The following is a 26,090-nucleotide window of genomic DNA, read 5'->3' as shown; positions in this document are numbered from 1 at the left end:
CCCCCCCCCCCCCCCCCCCCCCCCCGTGGAGATTTGAGAACTACTGACTCTGTCACGGGAGGGTTTGATCCCGTGTAATACTTCGAGGGTTGTTTGATATTTTCTAGAAAGGTCTGTGTCTCCCCCTTGTGTTCATCACAGGAACGTGCAGGACAACAGTCGGATGAAAATGTTTGTCTGTCACAACACATCTTTTGGAGATATTTATTTATTACATGGAAGTGCCAACATATTGATGAAGTATGATAATAATATAACATAATAATGATGTTGTATTTATTTTGTAACACAGCCACTCTAGGTGCTTGCCAGCCATCTGAAGCTGAGACTGAAACCACACTGTATGACTGAGTTTGTCACTAAATGACCAAACAACAAATACAAAGTTCATCTTCAGCTAACAGATTACATCAAATACAGAGACATACAGACTATATTATCCAAGCAGATACAGTATATATATATATATATATATCGGCTGTTGTGTTTGACAAAACCTTACAAAACCTTTAAACTAGACATTCAGCCTTGTACACCAAGTGATAGTGAAAGGTGAAAGAGATGCTGTCGCACACATGAGCTGAGCTGACTGTGGTCAGTGACATCATGGGACAGAAGCTCTTCCTCTTTCATAATGACTCTCTGACGTTCAGGCCACTCACCGCTTGAACACAGTTTACTCAGCCTTCAAATACTTTATTTAGGTTGTTGGGGAGCGAGAGAGAGAGAAGTAAAAGAAGTTCACACTGAGAAAAGCAACTGTGTTCAGTTCATGGAAGTAACAAGTGAGAAGACACCTTTGATGTTTAAAGACGCTTTCTGGGTAAGTCTGTCGTGCTTTGCTGTGGTTGTCCTTGTTCTTGAAAGCTGAATGTGCATTGGTGTCGTCGCAGTCATGCAATCATTCATGGTACATTTTTCATGTAGAATTCACATTTTAAGCAAATTTTTTAAACAATTGAATTCATTAATTTTGCAGATAATCAAAAGTACCTACAAAAGAAAATCCCTTGATTACCAGTATTCTGCAGACTTAAACTAGCCAACGTTTAGAGTGTAGAGGTCAAATTATCTTTCTTGAATTCTTAAGTTCTGGCAATTTTGTATCACCGAACAAAGACAGTACTGATGAGTTTTACAGTTCATAAATACCCTCAAACTTTGTGCCACAAGGTCCATCTGTGTGGATCTACTTACTGTCAATCTGCTCTACTCTTTAAGGGGCAGTTTCATGAAGTACTGAGAGTGTTGCCATGTCATACATACTATTTTTGCAAAATGCTAGTTCTGCATTTTTACCACAAAGTGAGTCCAGGATTGACTCAAGAACATGTTGCAACCGTTGTTGAGCAATGCTGTTCATTGCAGTGTTTCTCTAAGCTTGTTCTATGTCTTCTAAATACAGGGGTCCAATTTCACCTGTCACGCAGGCTATGATGCTGTGATCCAAAGGTTGCAAGATGGAAGGCGTATGTGCAAAGATGTGGAGGAGCTTTTAAAGATGAGGTAGCGTCAGTCTGTATCCAAAACTTGTGCATTTGGGAAATTCAAATTTTTGTGATTGTTGTGTAGTTACGTATGTTACCATAACATGGATAGAAATCGAAGTAAATATAGCGTTCTCCAGCAAGGGCCAGTTCTCTAGACAAAACAACTGGATTACTCTGCAAATAATTGAGGCTACTGAAGTTTTTATTGTCATGAGACAACAGAGCATGTAATCGGTCACACCTGTGTTCAGTTTTCAGGTGCGTTCACACCAAACGTGGCACGATTAATTCGCGCCGCGTTTGGTGTGAACGCACCTTTAGTCCCACCGCTGCCTTGCATCTCATACAGTTGGTCAATTTTTCTCTGTTCAGCAAAAATATTCAGCACCACCACAAATACTGGATACAGCAAATGATAATAGAGTACTACAGTCATATGCGGTAAACCTCGAGATGTAATCCAATATAATAAAAGTAATGATGGTAAATGATGGTAGCATATCACAACAAGCTACAGGGAAGCGTAACGCGTCTCTTTTGTTACGACAAGAAAACCACTGTTCAGTTTTGTAAGTAAATACTAAAAAACTAATTCTGGGCTCCAGTGTGATGCATTTGTGTTCATACTTCACAGGACACTAGCAGAGGAGAGGTATGGGAAGGAACTGGTGACTATTGCTCGCAAAGCAGGAGGACACACAGAGACCAGGTAAATACAGCGACTTAATTAAACAGCATGTACTGTACACACATACTGTACACTTGGTATTTAAGTAAGACATATTAGAAAAAAGGGTCACGTATTTATTTTGTTGAAATGACAATATGATGAGTTTAGTGCTGATTGAAACTGACTCACAACATATGAAACATCAGTCAGGATGGAGTCTATGAGTCATGTATTATTTTGAAAGGAAGCAAAAATCTATATCTGTGAGACAGAAAAAGAGAAGAAGAAGAAAAAATGAGTGGCTGTGGGTATGTGCAACCTACCGCAGCAACAGTGGGTCATTATATGTTGCCAGATTTCCTGTTTCCATTTCAGTTGTACTGAGCTTTCCCTCATTTTTGTCTGATCCTAAATGTGCATTGTTTTTTCCAGCACCTTGAGAGCATCCTTTGAACTGTTAAAAACACGTAAGTTTATCTAGCCAAGGACAAATCTCACTAAAGTACTTGCTGCTGTCTTTTTCTGTGTCTATAACATGTAGAATTGATTCATGTTGCTGTTTTTGGCTGCAGAAATCGAGAACATTGGTAACTTTCACATCCAGCTGTCCGATGTATTGAAAGAGGAGGTGAAAAAGATTGAGACATTCAGAGAGCGGCAGAAAGAGCAGAGGAAGAAGGTACTGGGCCATTTGTGTTTAACAACTGACTTATTGTGCACACATATAGAGGTGAGGTTTGATGGCTTTCTCTAGCTTGTCTCTATTCTTCTCTACCCGAGTGCAGATTGTACGTATCCCTAAGGTCATTTAAATTCCTGTATAGGTAATAAATATGTATTAATATTTACAAAGCTAAGTAATCGCCAAGTAATGCATGCACCACTAGAATTCCTACCATGATAACAAAATTCCAGTCATTATTAAACCTGAACAAGTTATTTCAGAATTTCCATTTAGATCAAGTTAGAAATAACTTTTTTAAGTTTCCACAGCATGTCAGTAACTGTGGGTATCAAAAGAATACACAGTAGATGAATACAATCAATATTTTAAGAGCATTCTCGTTGCCCATATAGTTCCAAAGCATCATGGAGAAGGTTCAGAAGAAAAAGGTTTCTTTGTACAAGAGGACCGTGGAAGTAAGTAACAGCTGAAGCTGATATTTCAATTATTACATTTTGCATTTAATCCAGAAATCAAGCATGACTTCTTTTGTCATTGTTGAGGCACTGATTTGATGCCATGCTGTATTTATGCTCATCACTGGCATAAAGAACAAACATTACACAGCTCTTGGAACTCTGGTTTCTGTCTCTGTCTCTTACAGTCTAAGAAGAATTATGAGCTGAGGTGCAGAGAGGCGGACGAGGCAGAACAGGGGGCAACCGTTGCATCCAAAAACTCAGAAAAGGTATATTAACTAAACTGGTTACCTCACTATAAGAGTATTGTCAGACCAGTTGGAGGTTTTAAGGAATTCAAATACAGACTTCCATTTAGATATTTGGCTTTGCACCTCAAACTGCAAGTTTAGTGGTGGAACTTTTCTGCAACTCTATTAGGAGGAACTTAGTATATGTTCATGAGCGGCTGTTACATCTGTCATCTCCTTTAAAGTACATTCAATCTTTTGCATATTCCCTAAATGACTCTGATAATATTTAGACTTTTGCATATTCAAGAAAGGTGCTATAGACATCTTTTCAACAGGTCTGACATGCTTTGGCCTGATAAGGTTATTTTGATAATGTTTTAATGTGATGAATTCTCTCCAGTTTGTGATGAGAGCTTGTCACACTTGTCATGCATGTCACTTCCTTGTAATACCTTGTTTCACAGATGCGTCACAGGGCAAAGCAATCTAGACAGGCTGCCAATGAAGCAGGTATGACCCAGAATCATGTTTCCTCTCTAGAATTTCTATATTTAACCTGTAAAGTGTATGTCAGTATTCATGACATTGTTCAATACAGCCATCAAAGATTATATGAATTTAGAAAAAAAGTTGCACTGTACATGATTTGTCTAATACATTAGTGTTTGTTGCTGTGTTACATTTCTACCTATAACCATCTATAATGATACTGCAATCTCTCACAGAGAAGCTGTACTTTACCAACATTGCTCAGCTAGAGAGTGTTCGCCAGGACTGGGAAGAAACACACAAAAGCACCTGCGAGGTACTGGGGACTATATTAGTACAAGCACATCATGAACCAAAACGAGGGCTTCTAACCACACAGACTAGACCTCACACCAAGTCCCCTTTATCTGCAAGCATGATTCCTCTCACAGCACCTTTCTACTGACCAATGAGGAAATACAGATCTTGAGCGTGCTAAAAGTGGAACTGCAAACCCACAACCACAAAGTAACGTTTTCAAAGTTGAGATCCGTTTTGCTTTTTCAATTCATTTTACACAATTGGCACATCAGTCATTCCTAATATATTCAGATAATACTGCCGGTTTGCACTAATGCAGCATAACAAGCTGTACAGAACAGAAAGGAATCAAGTTTTTTGAAGTCAGTGATATGGACTTTGGCACAGTAGAAACCAGCAGTGTTTGTTTCTCAGGTGTTCCAGCAACTGGAGGGAGATCGCATCAGCATGCTCAGGTGTTCTCTCTGGGACCACTGCAATCATTTCTCCATGCAGTGTGTCAATGATGATGAGGTGAGCTTACTTTCTTTAAGTATATTTAAATGGATATAAACCCAAAATCAAAAATACATATTTTTCCTCTTACCTGTAGTGCTATATATAAATACAGATTGTTTTGTGAGTTGCCTAGTTTGGAGATATCAGTCGTAGAGATTTCGGCCTTCTCTGGAACATAATGGGACTATATCACAGTTTCATCTAAAAGCTATGGTTGAAAGGAAATAGTTCCAACTTTAAACTGCTCAAGGTCTGTGGATTATCTTGAGTAACAGGGTCATGATTTCTGGAAAGATAAATTGCAGTTTTCTAATGAATTTTTTGGGCCTTTTGAGCAAGTCAAGTCAAGTCGAATGCCATATAGTCATATTTTATTCTGTATGGCAGATATGTCAGAAATTAGGCAATTCACATCAAAGCAATGCAGATTGATAAAAAGCACAACAGGTAAAAGGATAATAATGTATTTTTGATTTTGGGGTGAACTGCCCTTTAGCCCTCTGGGTTCAGCTTGGGGTGAGGCCTAAACATTAAACTTTAGAAGACCTTCATGGTCCCAAGATGTGCTTATTAGCAAATGTTGGCATGCTAACACGCTAAACAAAGATGGTGAACATGGTTTACATTATGCCTTCTAAACAACAGCTTTGTCATTGTGAGCATGTTAGCACACTGAGGTTAGCATGCAGATTAGTGCAGCCCCAATGCAAGCGTGACTGTAGATATGTACATATGTAGACTATTTGTTGAAAGCAGGAACCAACAGCACATGTCACACATTTGGTGGATGATTTTGAAATCACCTTTCATACATGCTTAATTTCTTTGCATGGATAACTGCATTTGAAATTAAAATCTCAAACCACAAAGATGTTAGACAGGAAGTGCACAATTCGAAGGAATTGACTCTTGTTTTTCAGTTTATCGAGGAGGTGAGGAAGCAACTGGAACAGTGTGACATCACCACAGACAACAACTATTTCATAGGGATGAAAGGCACAGGAACGAGGCCTCCAGGTAAGAGACTACTCAACGTGTAGATTGTCCTTTACCCTTCAGAGAAAACTACAACCTTAAGGAGAGAAGTGAAAGAAGGGACACAAAAGAACTGGATTTAGAGTGCTACTCAACTTCTAATTCTCTATTTCAGTGAACACAAAGACAGGAAGCCACACCTGACCTCACTTCTCAAAGAAGCCGTTTCTCTTTTCCCCCACACAGAGCCCATATTGTATGAGAGCTTCTACCAGACGGAGAGATCCCGGGACAGCAACGGCCAAGCTCATTTCGCAGTAGGAGAAGAAGACGTGATGATGAGGTCTGACACGATCCACATCGGAGCAGGAATCAGGAGGAGACAGCATTGTTACTGTACAACCTTTAGGGCTAAGGGTATAACACATGAATACTGCCAGGTTGTTGTGGCAGTAAGTAAATGCTGTCTCCTCCTGGTTCAGCTTTCTTCAGTACCTTTCAGATGCAGATGGTATTTAGACCTAATTGTCTGTTTATCTGAACACTTCTGTGTATATCCTAAATATCTACCCTGACCTGGATCATTCAGGTGCTCTGATCCCCTTCTCTCAAGTTCTCTGAACATCAGTGCCGACAGTCTTCAAAACTCACAATCAGCAACGACACCTTTTGGGGAGAGTAAGTATTGCATTCATTTGTTGGATCTCTCTGAGACCATTGAGGGGAGTAATGAACATGTCAGCCTTTAAAATTGTTCTTGCATGATCTTACATTTGAGCTTAAAGACAACCACAATAATTACCATAAGATTTCAAAAGAAAGTTCAGATTTGAGCCGATTTTATACAATTCAAATGGAATTAAGATGTAACTAGAAAACTATTGTATATGTTTGCAAAACACCATACCCTCGATGCCAGTTGTTCACACAGATGGGTGGCAGGACATTTGCATAATTTCTTCCATCGGTCATTTATTTAAGATGTATATATGCACCTTTGAGCCACATGAAAGAGCCTGAATGTTCATATCGTTCTGATAATTGTGGCCTACTTATAACGTCGAATCTAATATAAAAGATTTGTAACAAAAATAAATATGTGATTGAAGAAAATTCACTTAGTTGCACATTTTAAATGAATGAAATATCAATGTGCTGCATACAATGTGTTGTGTACATAAAGTTGTATTTCTCTAAAGTAGTTAACATTAAGCATTTTCAAACGCCTACTTTCACTCTGGCTTCAGTTGAGAGTTCAGATGGAGGATATGCGCCCCTACCAGGCCTCCAGCATGCAGCATCATCGGCCACAGTTTCAGCTGATGAAGACAACTACATTGTACTTTATGAATACACTGCCCAGGTGATTACTACGACACGTTATTTTGTATTATTTGCAATACTAAGACGTTACTGGACATGAAACCACGTTGTGTCAACTACTGTACCATTACAGTACCGTTACTCCAATTGTAGAGTATGTAGGTATTCAGGTAAGAGATGCCAGTGATAAAGGCTCCTTAGTGTCACCCATTTTGTAACCAACAATTGTCATCTTTGTTCATAACGACTGGTCAGGAAGAGGATGAACTGTCTGTCAGTAGAGGGGACATGGTCCGAGTGTTGGCACGAGAAGAAGACGGCTGGTGGACAGTGGAGAGGAACGGACTGGCTGGACTGGTGCCAGGAAACTATCTGGGCAAAATCTGAACGATGAACCAGCTGGAGTTCAACATTTGGATGGTACCGTTTTAAAACGGCTTGCAGTGACTTTGCTTTGTCAGTATATGTCATATTTTCAATGTGAGTCTGACGAACAAACTTCCATACGCTAATAGAAGAACAACTAGCATTATGCCAGTGCAAGAGAGGTTCTACATTGCAACCATAACAGAGCTTCTTTTTTTAAATCAACGATTAGATTTACGATTTACATTTAGTGTAAGAGCCATTTTGTATTCTTAACATTTTTTGTATTTTATGTTTATTGCAAAAGTATATGTGTTGTTCCCTTTAGAATGTTTACCATATAATAGAGTTAAAAGATTGCTCATGTTGTAAAATGTGCTTCAAATGTGTGTTTTGCCCTTTGAAGATAAAGGCTCCTCTATTCTGTCCTGCTATTGGATAATTATTGGTTGACTCCTTTAAGTGAGTTTTCAGTGCAAGTTAGGCTTTGATGGAGCAGGATGTGGAGCAACAAATTTTTCTGACCGCAGATTATAGATCGCAGATTATAGAATGCAGATTATAGAATGCAGATTATAGACTTTTTAGTTATAGCCAGCAGAAGGTCAGTGCTTTGGTACTCCATTTATTGCTTAAAGATTTTGTTTATTTTTTACATGGAATAAAACTACTTTTAACTACGAGCTACGAGCCTCATCTTTGGACAGCTAGCAAGAAAAGTTTAGCCTGCAAGAGCACGTAAATTGGACATGTTAGTCTACGCGAGTCAGAACCCTTTACATCCTGCAAGAAGTGGCCAAGAAGGACGGTAAAATGAGCAGCCACTACATTTATCTTAATTAATGCTCCAACAAAATTTCACATTTACCACACAGTTTAATACATATGATAATCCAACTGGGCTCGTACTTGTTCTCCTCCACTCACCGTTTGCGTTGTCCATTTGGGTAGCGTTGGCTAGCTAATTCAGCTCTTCCAATGATACCGCGTTGTCCTGCTGCTTTCCTGTTTGGTAGCTAATCGTCTCAGAAAGAGGCGTTTCTTCCTGCAGAATTACTCCACGTTAAATAGTATTATTTTTACAGGCAGGTTGCTTTATAACAATATTCCGCACCTGGTGGGCCATGAGGTGTTTAATCTAAAGTTTTTCTTCAAAAGGCAGACTTTGAAATGTGCGCAGTAAAAGATAATCCACATAATTCGTGTTGACCGCAGTTACTAACTTCTGCCAACTGCGAGCCGATGACAACCGCTGTACTTGGCGAAACAGCAAATCAAATTGCAGCAGAGTAACAATCGTTAGGAATGCGTGTCGCTGTTTTCCCACACAAGGGACACTTGACGTTGCATTACAGATACTTTGTTATATTACAGAGCATATTACCTGAGATGGCCCGCATGGTGGCTGCGGCCTCGCGAGCAAAGCCATTTAAAACACCATTTTAAAACTACTCCTCTATCTAGCCACTGACTTTAAATTGTAGCATAATAATAAGCAACAGCAATTGATGTAATTTGCGTCATGCTTTGTGCAGGATTTTTAATTTATCACCAAATAAACCACACGTGTTAAGGCTGTTAGCAGGTGGGGCTTTGCACCTGGATTCTCACGTTCTATATTTGGCATTTCTTCAATGTTTTTTGTATGTTTGTGAGCTAGGGAAGATTGAAGGTTACAATACTGTATTTATATGTCTGCTGTGCATTAGGAATTATCTGAGTGCTGAGTAGACCAAAGTACAGAAAAGTTTGTATAAAGGAAAGTATTGTCATATATGTCAAGTGATGACGTAGCTATGTGTTTAAACATCCTCATATGTTTCATGCAACAGATGTAATATCAAATAATTACCTGTGTATATGGTTTAACTGGCAATATACTCACTTCCATGTAAAACTAAGTGGATGAAATGGCAATTAAACAGTTAAATTGAAATGTATGACTTTATTTGTCTCCTGTCTGTTCTCCAGTCTACACACAATTTTGTTTCTCATGTTTTTTTTCTGCGGCACAAGCTAAATATCTAGGGTTCAACTTAACAGCTCAGAAATATTAAAACGGTGCACAAATTCACAAGAATGTATAAAATAATGTCATCATTTCCATAGCAGGGGTATAACTAACAAAGAGAGGGATGTCTCTGACCGTAATAAACTGGATCTATGGATACACGGGTCTTCAGGTAACACTGATAATACTCCTACTAATAGCACTGGAGACTAAAAGGTTGATTCACAATTGAAATACTGGCAATGAAGCCTGATTCAGAGAACATCCAACATCTACACCAAAAGAGAACATACATTATTCACAACCTGAATATTTGTGAATATGAAGAACGTCTTCCAAACATGGTTTTGAGAGACAAAACGAAAAGCTGCTCCACAAATAAAACTGTAAAGACAAAACCACTGAATCTGTTATGTCTATGGTAAAAAGTAGGTTTTTTTCCATTTTCACAAAATCTGGTTCTTACTAGCCACGTTCTTAGGAATACTGTACATGTTCTTTTTAGCATCGATGTTCCTTTACTACCAGGAAATATTTCCAGAGCTCCAGCCCTAGTGCAAACTAGCACACAAGGAAATACATTCTTATACACATCACGCTCCAAATTACTTCTCACAATCCTCACTGGGGAATTTGATCAAGCCACAGTAAAAGAAAATAAACTGCATCAACATCGATAATGTCAATTAGCCATATACAACGTTGGCCACTGTAAATATTTCAGTGTTTGTAAGGAGAAAAAATACATTTAAAGTAACAGTAACTTACAAAGCATGTCAATAAATAACTGGTTTACCCTTGAAGCACCCACCCACCCAAACCACATCACCAGTGTTCGCTACTTTATCAGGAATTGTGCAAGGTGTGCTTGAGCTTATACAACTACAGCTGAAATCTACTGTGGTGATGCTCCTTTTGATTTATGGAGTGCTTCGTTGGTTGTCTGCCTCCTCCCTCATGCGTAGCTGTTGGTTGTGACCAGCAGCTCGTATGCAGGGTCATGACTCCTCCTGCAGAGCACCACGCAGGCACAGAGCATGCCCAGCATCTGCAAACAAGACAGCAAGTGAACAAAAGAAAAGCGGTTATGCGAGTCCTTGGCAGGAAAACAACACGAGCAAGAGCTAATAACCAGTTCTTTTCGAGTTCTTATCAAGCGTCCTGATCTCCTGGATTACTTTCTTTTTTTACCACCACTGTGGAAAGCAAATAATGTTAAACCAGATAATGCTAAAGCATTATCTTTTTACACACACAGGACGCATGCTGTGTTATAATGAGAATGTTTGAGTGTAATACTAAGTGATTGACCACGCTGTCTTTAGTCGCTGCTTTGGGAGCAGTGGTGTCCTGGTCAGAGCTGCCGTTAGCTCAGCTTGTGTTGACAGAGACGACTGCAGCTTTCATTATTCTCCCAATCAACATGCTTTTGACTTGAACACTCATGGAATAAGATGCCTTATGTGTATTTTCTGCAGTGAGGCAGCAATTTGTTGTGAATTAATTAACCTCAGTGTGATACTGACTGTAGTCCTTTCTTAGATTTAGGATTACTGTCCCATTTTTCTCCATAAGATACCATCCTTGATTTGCTTCATATCAAAATCCATTTGAGCAACATCAACGGTCCTACTAAATATATTTTGTATTTTCCCAGATGATTTCAGGTTGCATTGAATTTCTCCTCCTTACCTGTGTAGATGCAAAAGTGAGTGCAGCCCATATGACATACATCATGATCTCCTTCAACTTTTTCACAACCAGAGCTTCACAACCCTGCAACAGAAAATGAATGACATTAAAATAGTTCCACAGGCATAACAACATTTCTCACAAAACAAAACAAGAATAACACCAGATAACATTTTACATTGTACTTCTGTTTGTGCCAAAGAAGAAGAAAGAAATGCCATCCATAACTAGAACTTTGTTCTGTGGTTTTAGCCTCTTGTTTGTACCTCTTGGTAGAGATCTGCAGGTCGAGTGAGAGTGCCGGAACAGTTGCTGATGCTGGGCAGACAGCAGCTGACTGGGACACTGTTGTTCTTGGATTCTTTAAACCAGCGCGTGTTCCTCCAGTCAGAGTAGTTGTGGATGCCGCAGCAGTGAAGCTAACAGGACAATAGAGAAGAATAAAGAGGGGAAATCATCAGAGTCTGCGGTTCAGAACACAATTTGAAATTTGTTTCACAATCTGAAATATTATTGAATATAATTGGTCCACATAGGACTTTAGCTGTCAAAAGTAAAATGTTTGCTGCAGCAGACTTTTCTCCTTACCTGCCTCTGCACATAGTCAATGGCGCGGCTGGGGGCGTCGGTGTTGGTGCCATTGTACTCGTTGTAAACCTTCTGTATGGAGTGATTCACCTCATCCTCTACCTAAAACAAAAGCACAGCAGCAGTTACTGTCCCTGCTCAGTGTTCGCAAATTGCGTATGTTATCTCTAAGGGATAGTTTTTCACATTATTAAAAAGCTAATTTACAATGTAGGCCCTTGGGTAACACTCTTACCCAATGGGATCTGCAATACTTGAGAGCGGCTAAACAAGTCAACATTAATTAATCCTAGCAAAGGAAGTTTTGAAACAAAAACAAGATGCAACAAAATATTAAGTTTTGCTAAAATGTCAACTCCTAATGCTACGAACGCTATCCATATTATCTTCCAACTATATATTCCAAAACTATATTAAAGCAGACAGACGCAAAATACAATACCACACAAATAGATATACAACTGTAGTCCAATGAGACAGTGTTTACCTTTGCCCTGTATATGTAGCCCAGCACCACCACCACACACTCTGTTACAAACACCAGCAGGAGAATGGCAGCAAACTGAAACGACAACAAAGACACATTGTTCAGAGGCTCATTAGTAAGGAGAGTTAGAAATAAAATGATTACTTGACATTGCCAATTATTTTTCAGCGCGCCATTTAGTTAACGGTTTCCCAAATGTTGTGTTGTTTTATGTCTTCCTCGTGCTCCCTATGTAAAATAAATGCTCTTCCTCTGCGTTCAGCGGATTTTCAGGGTGCAAGTCACAGTAGTCCACACTCACAGTTGCCAGACCACAGGAGCTTTCACGTATCGTTGCACAGCAGCCAATCAAGCCGATGATGAAGAGAAGAGTCCCGACAGCTATTATTATGATAGCAGGAATCAAAGTGTACACATCTTCAAAGAAGTGGTCATAGTCGTCATATGTGATAAACACATAGGCTCCGATGTAGCATAGAATCCCAGCCGCAGCCTGCAGAGAGACACACAAAGCACAGACAAAGAAAGACTTTTATTTGTTATTGTATATTCATCTGTCAATTGTTAAACTACATCTTATAATGCATTTTCTTTTCTTCTGTTTGTAATTAGTGATGATATAAAATTATAATATACAATACTGTGCAGTACAGTAATTTGGTTGTTATATAGTGTGTGCATTTCTCCTACTGTATTTAACTCTGGTCATGCCAATAAAGCAAAATTGAATTCAAGACAGAACAAAGTAAAATAGCATACAGGCAATAGATAAAGAAATTGGTTAAAACAAATACTTCAAGATAAAATATGCATTATTTCATACATTCAAATAATATTTAGCTCAAGCTGACAAACAAAGACGACACATTTGGAAGACCGTTGCAATGTGAACTGGGCCACTTGTTATCGCTAAATGATTCATCCATCCTAGGAGGAGATATGGTCTTTCTTTTTTTAAAGATAAACCGAATAGAGCAATATTAAATATCCATGTAACGTTACATCTTAATCCAACACTGTTGATTGCATGATTCAATAGCTCAGATAGCAGCCGCTACAGGACCTAACAGCTGCTGCATAACGTCATCGCTACAACTTGTGGGCAGCTACCGACACACTGTAGCTTTGCTACCTTCACATTACTGTTGCTCACATTAGTGCCCGTCACAGTGAATGCTAAAGTGGGCCTTTGCGACCATGGACATCCCGCCTTAAAAAAAGGCAGCTGGTCTTATCGCTACACTGCGGACTGCAGCGCATCTCTGGCGCAGTTTGCTAGCTCGCTAATGCTCTCCATCCCTGCATGGCCTCACTGTGATGCTGCACATTGTCCAAACAGAAATCCTTTTCTTACCCAAAATATGAGATTGAGAAAAACCAACACGGTTTTGGATGACGTAATTCCACACTGTCCCATGGTAACTTGAGCTGCAAAAATTAAAAGTGTGACTATAAAAAAATATATTGATGCACCTGCACCTTTGCTGTTATGATAATAAAATGGCTTCGGTGGTCCTGCCCCCCAAAGCGCAGATTCTTCTGGGCTCAACCAATGAAATTGTCACAAAAAAAAAGGTCACGTGCTCCAATGACGTTACCATTCAAAACAAAATGTGATGGCGTATATTTGAATGTTGAGCTCTGCAACAATGTACATTGCATTCTACGTAAACAGTGCAGCGTGTGCATTCAATATATGTTTTGAATGTAACTTGATTGAAGTCTGCGTTTTTACTTATAAAAGTAAATCACTGCACTTTCTTACAAGGCCATCATATAATTCTGTGTTTAAAGAATAGTTAAGAAATACCTTCAGATGTTATTTAGCTTTATTTGTTCACCACAGGATGGATTTAAATGAACTCAGTGGGGTGTAATGTGTCATAAGCAAGGAGAATAATTTGAAGAAGAAGAATTGCATTATTGTTATAGTTGATCAAAGAATGACGTGCTTAACTACATCCACTGCTAACACCATCAATCATTGTCACCTGTCTGGGTCTGCCTGTCTAGCAGTTGAGTGTTTTTGGGGAAAAATATTTGTGCTAATTACTCAATGTTATGAAATCAATTTAAGTAGAAGGCCTGCAATAGCTAAGATACAGCTTCTATTGGTGTTGGTGCAATGGTTTGTTTGAGGGTTTTATCATTTTGTGCAGAAACGGCGTATACGAACATATAGGCCGACTGTAAGCCTGCTGAAAAACACTGACAAGCAGCATCAGCATAGAAGCTGCTTTGGGTTTATTTAATTGTGTTTTTCTGCCACATGGTGGCAGTGTAGCATCGCTGGTTTCACACTAGTATAAAATGAGAGGAAGATGTATCCAGCGGGTGGTTAAAAACACCCTACAACCACATGATAAACCTTATGATGACTACATACATTTTTCAGATGGTCAGTCCGAATGAAATAATAAAATGTGCTCTGCACCCACACAGTCCCGTGGTAGAAATGAATGAAGGTGGTATGCCCCTGCTTTCTTTACTAAAACCTATCAATCTCCTATGAGGGCAAGATAGATTACTCAATTGAAAATGTGTGTCTTTGGGGCACTCAATCCATAATGACTTTGACTGGTGCCGGAAGCCTTGTTTTTATTGAGTAAAAAGCCCGACACATTTGTCTCTTTAAGCGTTTGGTTGTTCAAACTAAGCACTCACAAATTCAAGTAGAAGCCAAGGCTAGCACTGTTGACACAACATACATCCGTAGTGTGCAATGCATCAACTTCACCTGTTGGCTATGAATTGAGTCATTATTAACACAGAACAATATAAAGCAAAGAAACAAGCACATATGCAGGAAGTCAAAGACATAGTGTAAAAAGTTCCAACGTCAGTTTGGGACATATTTGTTTACAACTATATAATTTCCAATGAATATGTGAATGACTTACAGTTTGTACATAGATTAACAGACTTTCTCGCCATGCACTATGGACAGTAATGGCTGTTTGGTTAATGTTGTTGTAAATTACACTGGTTAAGTTTAGAGTGGGTCTTTACTTACTGAAAAGCAAAAGGCCTTGGTTGAGTTTACACATTCTCCTCTTTTGCATGCCAGATGAAAACACGACATTTATTCATTTCAATTTAGTGACAAAAATGATAAATCATCATAAATTGATTGTGCACGAATGTAAATTGAGTGAGATCACTATTGTATGATAAACAGTGATGTTCTCTATCTGTTGTGTTTGTTCAAATTGAAATCACATGACACATGACGTATGAATCACATTTACAAGCAAAGCTTAAGTTAGTGAGAAACAAAACTGTCCAAGAAACAAGTTATAATAAAGTGAAGACAAAGGGTCTGACAAAGCGTCAGCATGTGACGAGTTAAAATAAGAGCGTGTCGACTGTAAATCATGTTGCTGGTTTCTTTCCTCAAAATATAAGCAAAGAGATTACTGATCCCTTACTGAAAAATATAAATTTGTCACACAGCAGCGATTTAGGATAACAGACCATGATTTGGATAACATTGCAGCTATCTAAAAATAAAACAGATTTGACTCACGGTTATAAGAAAATGAAAATATCAGTATTAAAAGTCCCATTTAACCTATTTAAGATGAGGACATATATAAGGTGGCCAATGTATGTGGGGGATGCAGAATGCCTCCATTGAGCACTCAGTATTTGATTCCCTGCTGAATATAGTCTAGTAGTTCTTCTGGTCGTCTGCTGTGTTGTTTTATGCTGATTGGAATTATTTAATAGCCATAGTCTCCCCATTAGCTATTATACACAACATGGCTAAACTATTGAGTCTTTAAGCCACGTGAACTTTTCATTTGAATTATTTTAATCACATCACAGCAGAGAGTTCAGAGTCCTCTTGGATGACTATCTATAAATATTGTTGATGGACAATTCAGTGTATAGTGAAATATTAGGGGCATCTTTTTGATGTTAAATTTTTGTACATTCCAGTCGTTCCCTCACTCATCTTAACTCTACTAACTAAAAATGAACTATTATTGGATCAACGCATTGGCCCGCACTGTGCGACAGATTAACAACATGCCTGAGATTTCAAGTTAATTAATAGAAGACGCAATATTTGCATTTGAAGATGAAATTTCCCTCAGTATTCAAATACAGACAAGAACATCTTGTGTACATGTGCATCAGTAAAAATAACAAGCTATGCTGATTCATTATTAGGCAATACAAATGTCTGAAATTTGGCTCTGAGTGTTTTCACTGCAAAGACTAAGGAAGAGTTTGCACTTTTACAGGTAACCAAAAAGAACCTTTTTAACCAAAACAAGAATGTGTTCTTAAGTTACTCACTCTCCTCATCAAAGCTGAGTGCAAGTTTGAATGTTTTTATTTAACTCAAATTTCATGTAACCTACTGAACAGGCTCATTTTTTATCAAATTCTACCCAATTTTGTAGTCTAACCTACTTATGTACAATGTTCTGCACCTGAGAGTTACAGATGTTCAAGGTTGTTTGGCAAAATAAGGTTATAGTTTAAAATCTGTATTCATAGAAAAAAGAAGAAAACTATTTTGTACAGATTATCAGAACACCTCAATTCAACAGCACCACAAATTACAGCCTCCAAAATGACCATAAAGAAACAGTTTCAACATTTAAACATTCATGAAGGTATTCATTTCAGGACTGCTGTATTGGATTGCATTTATGTTTTTGTGAACCTAATTAACTGTTCTTTATTCTGAGTTTCTTACTGGGCCAAACTTGTTGAGCTAACCAGAAATCTAGATTACACAACTATGAATAGTGGATTAAAGTCTATGTTTCCTCCCACCAGTGACAACTCTGAATACAACGGATGTAAAGCAACAGTCAAGGCCTTGTGGGAGAGATATGAATAGCTTTCCCTTTATCTACAATGGATTAGCCCAAGGCAAAGAATAGGCCATCTCACCTCACCACTATTGATCGAGAGAATCATCCCTCTATGCAAGGACGGGAAAAGTACAAAAGATAATATTGATTTCATGTCAAAATATTCAGAAAACTAGAAAGTGTGATTTATATAAAATGCCTATTCGGATTTATATAAGTGTTATTTTGGAAATGCCTTGAGTACAAAAGTGAAAAAGAAATCTTACTCATACTTAGCAATCAGTTGTTAGTGTTGGGCCTATAAATAAGGACTGTGGGGGTCAAATGTATCAGACCCTTGTGGAGGCAAACAGAATGTTAAAGTTTTCAAGCTAGGATTTACACAATTACAGAACCTGTTCATTTTAGAACACCACGTGCACTGGCGATGCCCCAAATGCCTCATACGTTTCTCACTAGAGGACATACATATGCTATTCTCCATTAAGAATCAAACAGCAAGTATAGTGGAGTAGCCATAATGAAGCATTTCTGTGTGCCGACAACATTTCAGTGACTCAAAACGTGAGCCATTAACATATCATAATGTATCTGCCGCAGATCAAAGTCAAAGCAGTGCAAATAATTATTTTATTAAATATAAATAACTTTTAACGACAAGACAATGTGAACATCATCATCAAAGTAAATTGAAGAAAAACATCTTTACGTGTATTGCAAATGGCAGATGATGATCAGACAGTTACGGTAAATTACAATCATGATGAGCAGGAGACTGTAAACTGCGTCTAACGTATTTATTTTAACCCATCAGGTCAGATGACATGGAATCCGTGTTCATGCGCGACAGACATCCTCTGTATCACTTTCTGCTTTGGATGTAGCTTTCTAAAATCTTCATCAACATTTCCGCATCCTGAAACAGAGAGCCCATAACATCATATTCAATAACAATTCCATTTAAGTTCATTTTTCTGCGCAAAAAAAACGTTTGCACACTAGTGGTAATCACCTGATTTTTCGTGCGGCTCTCTTGTGTGTCCACCTGCGCTTGCAACGCTACCCGCAGGAACTCGTGAAAAAGCTCCACGAGGGCGCTCTGCTCCACGGGAAGGCTGACTTCCAGCGCATCGACGCCCTGCCCCTGAGCTGGAGGCAGCAGGGGGGTGTCCATCACGCTCTTCTTGCCCATGAAATGTCCTGCCAAGTCAAAGACAACGCTCGTGAATATAGATTCAAACTATGGGGAGAACAAACCTTTTAGGGACATGACAACAGCAAGAACAGCAATATCATTAGAGGCAGACAATGTTATCATGTAAAACGAAATGTATGGGTATTACATGAGAAAAAGAAAGACATTTCATTCATTTGATTCCATTCCATACAAATATGACCGACTGGTCCACAGCGTTTAAAGACGATTGTTCTTCTTACCTGTAGCCCAAAGATTGCCTCTTGGATTCACTTTAATTTTTGCAACTTTATTCCTAAGCTCAGTCAGGTCAAAACTGACTGCAGTGGTGAAAGACATGAAAGAAAAGAGGACAAGACCAGCAAATAAGCCACAGTGGCAAACAGTATTCAGCGTAAACCCTCTCATCTCAGCGTGGAGTGGCGAACTGTCCTCCAGGGTGCAGATTTTCAAGTGTCTCCTGTTGGTCGTGGATTGCTCAGACGCATCCTGCTTTTATAGGCTGTCCTGTGCGGGGTGGGCTCTGCTTATGTTGCGTGTAGTTAACTTTTGATTCAGCCAGCTGCATTAAACTCATCGGAGTCATTGTCAAGGTTGTGTTGGATCCAGCCTTTGGCTGTGCGTATTTACGCATCACACGATTCCTCTTTATTAACTCGGTTATATTTGATGAAAAATAGTCTTCTCAGACACCAAATTACACAAGCAGCAAAATACCAGTGCGCAAATGTTTGGTGGGGTTTCATTAAATGAGATTTGATTTTACTTTCTCCTGTTAAAGGTTGAGGGATTTTCAGACGTTTTTGGGGATGATGAGTAAGGCTGCATTTATATTTCTTAGACAAAAACTCCCTAAAATAAATTCATCAAGCTCTTACAATTCACATGAAACCAATCACATATGATATGCCACAACATAAAGTATATTGCCACCATTAATAAAAGCCAGGTCTGGCCCCCAACAATGAGCAACATGACATTTGGCCAGTTGCAGCATGCTGCTGTGATCACCATCAGTCCTCTGAGGACAGGAGAACCTGCTGATTCTCACTGCTAATTTAGAGCGGATAAGACAGACAGCCTCTTTGTCACTTTAGGGTGCTAAAGATGCAGGTTTAGTGGAAGGGCTGCAGGTCACATCTTGCTCTTTTCATAACCTTTGGCATTCACACACACACACTTGTGATTTCAGACATTCTGCGCAGCTGAATGTCAGTCTAATTAGAAGACTGTCTGACCATCACAGCATCACTCTTATGAAGTTCACAGATTAGATGAACTGGGACAACAGTGGCTTTGTGCAACACTGCATTTTCCTTAAAAGAGGTGATGAATATCACAATTCATTTCTGGGGTTACTTGGTGTTGCTTTGTTCACTCAGGGACACAGCAAAATGAGAAGCTGGCAGTGTAGAAGCTCATGCTTCAACTAATAGCTTACTAACAGAACTATACAAAGTTGTATCAAAAAAGCAGTTTTAAAGGAGACTGCTTGATATTTTAATTTCCTAATCCTTGTTTGATTCATTATGTCCATTTGTGACCACTGAAGCATGCTTTTGTGTCCGAACATGAAAGAGATAAAAAGCTCCACACAACAGACAAGATCAAGGTCTTTGGGATCTAGAGGAGACGACGACCGAATACAATTTTAGTCAAATGGCTATATTTTGATCCATACTACTGTATGATTACATGGCTGCGTTGGAAAGCCTCAGACAATTTCATCCTGACTGCAAGTACACTTTCAGGGATGTGCTCCCATTGTGTAGAAGAAGAAAACAGAAACAAGGTCAACACTCAACGCTAAGCCCACTTAACACAGAGGCAGTGTGTGTGCACCCCCCCAGTGACCTTTACATGAGAAAATTATCAAAAAACCCGTTACATCATTTAATTTACATGAAAATGTGTAAGCAAGAAATTATTTCTGGTAGTTTGGCAAATTCACCCTAATTTGCCAGAGCTTGCTACTGGTTTTATAGGGTATTTAGCTTTAAGAATTAAAAACAGGTTGCATGAAATCCATCCCCATCACACACATCTTACTTTAAGGAACTTTATATTTTACAATTCTCTATAAAAAGGTATTGCTTAACAGTATTTTGGATTAGTAACAATTTTCCTGCAAAAAGATTTCCAGATGAGAAAATACTCCCTGAAACAAATACTAGACAAAAACTTAAGTCATTTGATTCTGTATATTAATAAAAGTTGATGTAGGCACACTATCTTGTGTGCTATCACTATCACTGGCAATATCTTGTGACAGGTCTTCAATATTTGCAGATTGCTGTTGCGCGATCACCCGATATTGCTTTTAAATAAATGTCATCACTGCAGGGTGGACAGTGGCTTTTAATGTAACATGAGAAAATGAGACAAAGAGTTAAAATAACCTAGAGTGGATCATAACCAGATTTCATATTTAATGTCATTCATATTCACTTTTCATAAAATACTTCACATATCTTTTTCAAAGACAATGAATCAACAGAAAAGAAACACAACTTAACTCCTCTTGATGAATGTGGTTTCATATTCTGAGGATTACAAATAAAGATACATTTCAAACTAAATCGAGCCGAGATCCCTCACAAAAATATTTTTAAAGCTTGAATTTGTCAATGTAAAACACCCTATCCACATTTCTACAAAATGCTCAAACAAATGGTACAAAAAAGCCAGTTGGGTTTTGACAAAATCTAATTTAATTCTGTTTTGAAAGGCATGACTGAGGTTTCCTGGACGTAGTTTATCTTATTTGAGTCGTGACGTTTGGGTGTCTCACTCTCGATGGACCAACACAAAGAGACCCAGCATGAAGAGAACAGCATACTGCAGAATGAAGACAGGAGATTCAACAGGTTAGATGGACATGCCGAATATGTTCAAGCTTAAAAACTAAGCAAATCTTGTCAAAGGTGCGATGGGGTCGACCAACTTACTTTGAACTTGGGGTAATCATTCATGAGAATGGTGACAATTCCAATGTATGGCACAAACCTGGAGATGATAAAAAAAAAACTTACTGTCAAGAGATTGATGCATCGTACATGTCTGTATACAAAAGGTCCACAACTTACGTCACTGAATAAAAAAAACTTTCATGACTTTTGCTAGCATCAGGGATGTACTCAGACATTAGAGAGCAGAAATGATTGCCGCTTATGATGGTAAAATATAATCAGAAGACACCTTTATGGTTTGGGCCTGTCTCAATCATTTTGTTCTTTATTTCGTTTGAGCTGATCGTAATCATTTTGCGTAGTCGTCAGATTCCACAATCAAAGCCAATGTTACAAATAGAAAGTGAAATAGATGCAGTTCCATCAGCTGGTTAAATAAGCCGTCTGCCTGAGCACGAGGACCTGTTGGACGGGTTCTTCTGTTTCAGCTCATATGACACCATGGTTGTTGCTCTCCAAAGCAAGAGGATGATAGAGAGGTGCCAGTAACAGGTCTCTTGATTTATCAGGGTTTGCCTCTGATAAACACTGCAGCTCCTCAAGAGGCAGTCTCTCCTGTGCCTACCGTCCTCGCTCTGGGAGCTGAAGCTGGTACGTTTAATCCCTGTTGCATATTTATTTTTCAAGCCTACTTCTACATTCATTGAAAGTCTTGGAGCACTTTTGTTACATTTGTTACAGGCAGCCTATACAACAGATTTAGAACGAGCCGTTTAAAATAAGTTTCAGCAAACTATTTGAAGATGAATTCACGACATCATTTCAATGAGCAGCCATTCAAATCTTTAACATGGATTTCGGTCTAGTTGCAAAGCCAAACTTAACAGCACCGCTGTGTGGCATAGAATGAAAAAGACAATTAAACCGTAAATTGCTATTAATTGTTTGAAGATTTATCTCAAATTTCATGATCTTGACAGCCGTATTCCGGGATGAACATCTGCTCAAACACACAGCTATGTGTTCAATGCCCTTCCTATCTGTAGGAGCAACGGACGTCTTTAATCTCTGTGTGTGGAGGTGCAATTAATATTTCCCGTGCACCTGCTTGTTCTTATCTGTTGTCCAGTTTTTCCCGCAATATTGCATCATGCACACCACATCTGGCAGGGTTTTTTGTTTTGTCTGTACAATAAACAACCAGAACGCAGTAATGGAGTCGTGCTATTTGTTTGAACATGGCGCGTCAGACAGAGCTCCCTACATTAGCCCTCTCACTGGCATGAATTGCTTAAGTCCTACCTTGTTCAATATATATTAAGTAGCAAAAATAATAGAACAACTCTAATCCCCAAATCTTAAACATCAAAGATGGGAAATTGCTGCTTTTTGCATACGACCTTCTTCTCTTTTTCACCAACCAGTGAAAATGAGATTAGAACCATTTGATTGTAAGTGTTGTTTTTATTGAGTCTACCCCAGCAAAGCCTTGGCACACGCATTGTTTTATCTCGCCAATACAGACTACTGAATTTAATACATATTCTTTGACTTTTCAAACTTTCATTGATTGCAATTCTCCTCCAGTTTTGTGTGAGAAACATATCCAAAAGATACTTCAATAGGTGAAGTTATCTGTCCTATTGTGGTATTAAGGTGTCTGTATAAAGATACTTCAATAGGTGAAGTTATCTGTCCTATTGTGTTATTAAGGTGTCTGTATAAAGATACTTCAATAGGTGAAGTTATCTGTCCTATTGTGTTATTAAGATGTCTTTATCATTATGGATTTTTCTTCCACACAATGTACTTACCCCCTAGCTCGTCCCACCACATCCTTTTTCTCCAGCCAGTGTTGGCCCTGCTTGTACAGTCCTCTGTCGTCCACTGCGTTGTTGTCCCCTTTGGTCAAGAACTTAATGTCTCCATTTTCCCTGTAGACAAAGCACCAGTGTAATTTTAGACCACAGCGAACACCAAGTCCTCCTTTTCAACACATCTGTGTCTGGATGAGGATGCATGACGAGCGTGAAATATCACGGCGTCCTCTCTGAGCATTTATAGATAGCTTTTCAATACAGTTCAATACTGTGAATGACATTCTCGGGTTTGACACACCGGCATGGGACTCAATGATACTGAAGGTACAAATGAATCATGGCCAACACTACTAATAAAATGTGTATTCATACTTTTCATGGATTTTTAGTACTCTGTGTACTATTGGGATCTCTCTGCCTTCTATCCTGAAGACAACTATCTCTCCGACTCTGATGGGGTCCTCTACCCGGTTGGTCAGAAACAGCAGGTCCCCTCTGTGGAAAGCTGGCTCCATACTCCCACTGAAATGAATGGCAGGTACACATCATCAAAGTGAGTTAACACTATTTAGATCATTTATATTGAACATTTCCACTTGTGTGAAATAATATGCCACGCCAATCTCAGCCTTTGTTTAATTAACAGACGTTAGACACAACTTGTGGCAGCGAGTCCTTTAAGAGTTAAAAAACAACTAAACGTTTGCAGTGTGGAATTGTTTTAAATTGAAGAAACAAATGCAGCCTAATAGCATATTGTAATGTTTGCAAAGCCAACCAACTGCAACTGCATCATGACATTGGCATCCCTACCCATCATCGGTTAAACTGGGATTGTATTGCTTGCGTTACTTAAAACTAAAAGGTGTATTAGCATATGACCGAACTAAAAACCTATTGCAGTAACAAAAAATGACTTCACCGAAAGATCATTGAGCAGAAGAGACAAATCACAGGGAGTTACGAGCCATGCCATCATTTGAACAGCAGTCTATAATAGTACTAACAGAATGATCAATGGGTCAATCGCTGATCAGCTGCTTGTGTACGTCGTTACTATTCACTACAGATTACTGTAGACCAGCAACAGGCAGGCACGAGGACCAATTAGCACACAGCGTAACACAATGTACGTAAACACACTTTCAGACAATCAGAAAGTGATTCTGTGAATGTTGTGTTGAAGAATGATCCTATTTCCACAGACTTGTTCAAAAATATTTCTGTATTTAGCATAATTATGGCAAAAAGGTGACTTGTACTTCATATGATTTCTGTTTTCAGAGGTTTGGCATGGCTCGGTAAAACTGGAGCTAAAGAAATAGACTTTAGACGGTCAAATATAGCTTCCCTAATCTGGGATGTTTGTCGTGTGATCTTTCAAATACCTGGCTTTTTTTTTTTCCCGGAAGAAAGTCAACCAAATCTAACTCTGCACTACAGAGGGATTCACAATTCTTCAAGATTGTTGACGACTTCAAATTTGGTGCTATTCAGTCTGGGTGACGCTCTCTCCCATGACCACTTCAATCACAAAATGTACAGTACAGAGAGAGAGAGATGCTATAGAAGTTTACAGCAAAACTACATCCTAGTTAAAATGACAAAATCCATGAGATTCAGTGACTGAGCAACTTATTCTATCAGATGTGTTGTGGTAAAATGTAGTTTACATTTCCAGATGCGTGCTAACAAAGTCCTCAATCTCTTAGTGTCTCCCAATAATAATTTACAGCTGCCTGAGAGAAAAGGCGAACCCCCCCCCCCCCAAAAAAAAAAACAATTGTTTCAAACGTGGCTTGCCTACTATACATACATAACAAACTGCCCTTGTGGTGAAGTACTTGTTGTTTATTCATGCTGAACCCATCACCCTGGGAAGTTCTTCACTACTCACGGAAAGTTAGCTACTTGAATTCACACGTCACTAAATCCCATCAGCAGGGACTACAAATGCCAAATTAAGGCCGAACAGGAACCCTAACATTCCCAACAAATGTGACTGAGTTACCTGAGAACAACAACAATTGGACTCTCGCTGCCAGTGACGACCATCAGTCCCTTCCAGATCATCAGCGCAGAGGAAACAATCATACCAAAGTTCAGCACCTGGTAGTAGAGCTGCAAACAAAACAGAAAGGAATATTAAAACTGCATTTATAATAACAACCCCTCAAAACACAAGTGTGTATGTATGGCTATAAATACCACTAACCAACTTAAGACGCAACTTAGTTGTTAACTCTTGAATGTTCCCACCATATGTTTGATAACATTGAATCCAGTGGTGACTCATTGGTACCGTTGAGCTAATCTGACGTTAGACTTCAGCGAACAGTGCCACGACAATACAGTGGTAAAATAAGGGACACAGCTAGCTACACTGAAGTCAGGGTGCGTGTTTGATTACGGTTACCAGGTGTATTTTATGCTGCAGTGCAAAGGGGACATTTAAGAGATACATGTGCACGAAACAGCGCACTTTCTATGTCGCTAACAGGTGATAGACGGGCTCCAGGGTTGAAAAAGCGGCTAGTTCTCGTTAGCTCAGCGGTATCTCAGCGTACAAAGAGGCGGTCGTAACATCAGAGTAAACTCATGTTCGGTTACATACCTGCCGCTTATTCATGCGCCGAACATCGTCGAGAAAGTCTAACGACAACATTGTTGCGGATACTACTGGATAGAAAAAGCACCTAAATCACATTAACACGTTTAAAGTAGTGGGCATATGGATGCACGGTCCACCGCTGAAACTTGCATCCAAATCTTCCGGGTGCGCGTTACCGGAAGTCCCGCCCCGTGTGGGCGCTGTGTTGAGGTGTCAGTTCAGGATACGAGAGAGAGCAGAAGGCAGCTGACAAAACTACAAAAAGGAACTGAAACGGGTTGCTAGCTCTACGTTTGTTCAATGGTGTTTTGCAGTAGATTATGGACAGCCAAATGAGGGCATTAATGGGATAGTGATGAGTTGGGTGATTGTTCCCTGTGGATCCAGTAGAGTCTTTAGAGGGAAATTGCTGTGCAGCAGCTGCAATTTAAAGTGCAAGGATTGCAAATCGAGGAAAA

At 39.1% G+C, this 26,090-nt stretch overlaps 4 protein-coding genes across 4 annotated transcripts; 1 reads left to right on the top strand and 3 right to left on the bottom strand.

Moving 5' to 3' along the window:
• The first annotated feature begins 708 nt into the window (after window positions 1–708).
• LOC116383094 (proline-serine-threonine phosphatase-interacting protein 1-like) lies at window positions 709–9,397 on the top strand. The gene is made up of 15 exons (XM_031846665.1): window positions 709–823; window positions 1,406–1,506; window positions 2,125–2,199; window positions 2,593–2,627; window positions 2,733–2,839; window positions 3,238–3,300; window positions 3,489–3,572; window positions 4,001–4,046; window positions 4,262–4,341; window positions 4,740–4,838; window positions 5,744–5,840; window positions 6,045–6,141; window positions 6,388–6,476; window positions 7,046–7,161; window positions 7,377–9,397. The coding sequence occupies exons 1-15, from the start codon at window positions 773–775 to the stop codon at window positions 7,506–7,508; spliced, it is 1,272 nt and encodes a 423-aa protein (XP_031702525.1). The 5' UTR covers window positions 709–772; the 3' UTR covers window positions 7,509–9,397.
• A 15-nt stretch (window positions 9,398–9,412) lies between these two features.
• LOC116383095 (tetraspanin-3-like) lies at window positions 9,413–13,781 on the bottom strand. The gene is made up of 7 exons (XM_031846667.1): window positions 13,620–13,781; window positions 12,567–12,758; window positions 12,266–12,340; window positions 11,779–11,880; window positions 11,457–11,609; window positions 11,191–11,274; window positions 9,413–10,546 (listed from the first exon to the last, which is right to left on the bottom strand). Exons 1-7 carry the CDS (start codon window positions 13,680–13,682, stop codon window positions 10,454–10,456), a joined length of 762 nt encoding a protein of 253 aa, XP_031702527.1. The 5' UTR covers window positions 13,683–13,781; the 3' UTR covers window positions 9,413–10,453.
• Window positions 13,782–17,710: 3,929 nt separating this feature from the next.
• Window positions 17,711–18,750, bottom strand: nmbb (neuromedin Bb). Its single transcript, XM_031846751.1, has 3 exons — window positions 18,535–18,750; window positions 18,110–18,297; window positions 17,711–18,013 (listed from the first exon to the last, which is right to left on the bottom strand). The coding sequence occupies exons 1-3, from the start codon at window positions 18,698–18,700 to the stop codon at window positions 17,960–17,962; spliced, it is 408 nt and encodes a 135-aa protein (XP_031702611.1). The 5' UTR covers window positions 18,701–18,750; the 3' UTR covers window positions 17,711–17,959.
• A 1,880-nt stretch (window positions 18,751–20,630) lies between these two features.
• On the bottom strand, window positions 20,631–25,821 carry sec11a (SEC11 homolog A, signal peptidase complex subunit). Its single transcript, XM_031846904.1, has 6 exons — window positions 25,636–25,821; window positions 25,033–25,142; window positions 23,394–23,543; window positions 23,016–23,135; window positions 21,241–21,298; window positions 20,631–21,130 (listed from the first exon to the last, which is right to left on the bottom strand). Exons 1-6 carry the CDS (start codon window positions 25,684–25,686, stop codon window positions 21,080–21,082), a joined length of 540 nt encoding a protein of 179 aa, XP_031702764.1. The 5' UTR covers window positions 25,687–25,821; the 3' UTR covers window positions 20,631–21,079.
• Window positions 25,822–26,090: the final 269 nt, after the last annotated feature.

Source organism: Anarrhichthys ocellatus, unplaced genomic scaffold (genome assembly GCF_004355925.1).
Source record: "Anarrhichthys ocellatus isolate YVR2014 unplaced genomic scaffold, GSC_Weel_1.0 scaffold6, whole genome shotgun sequence".
NCBI lineage: Eukaryota > Metazoa > Chordata > Actinopteri > Perciformes > Anarhichadidae > Anarrhichthys > Anarrhichthys ocellatus.
Note: the sequence above shows the minus strand (reverse complement) of the source record. Positions and strands in the feature narration are given on the sequence as shown.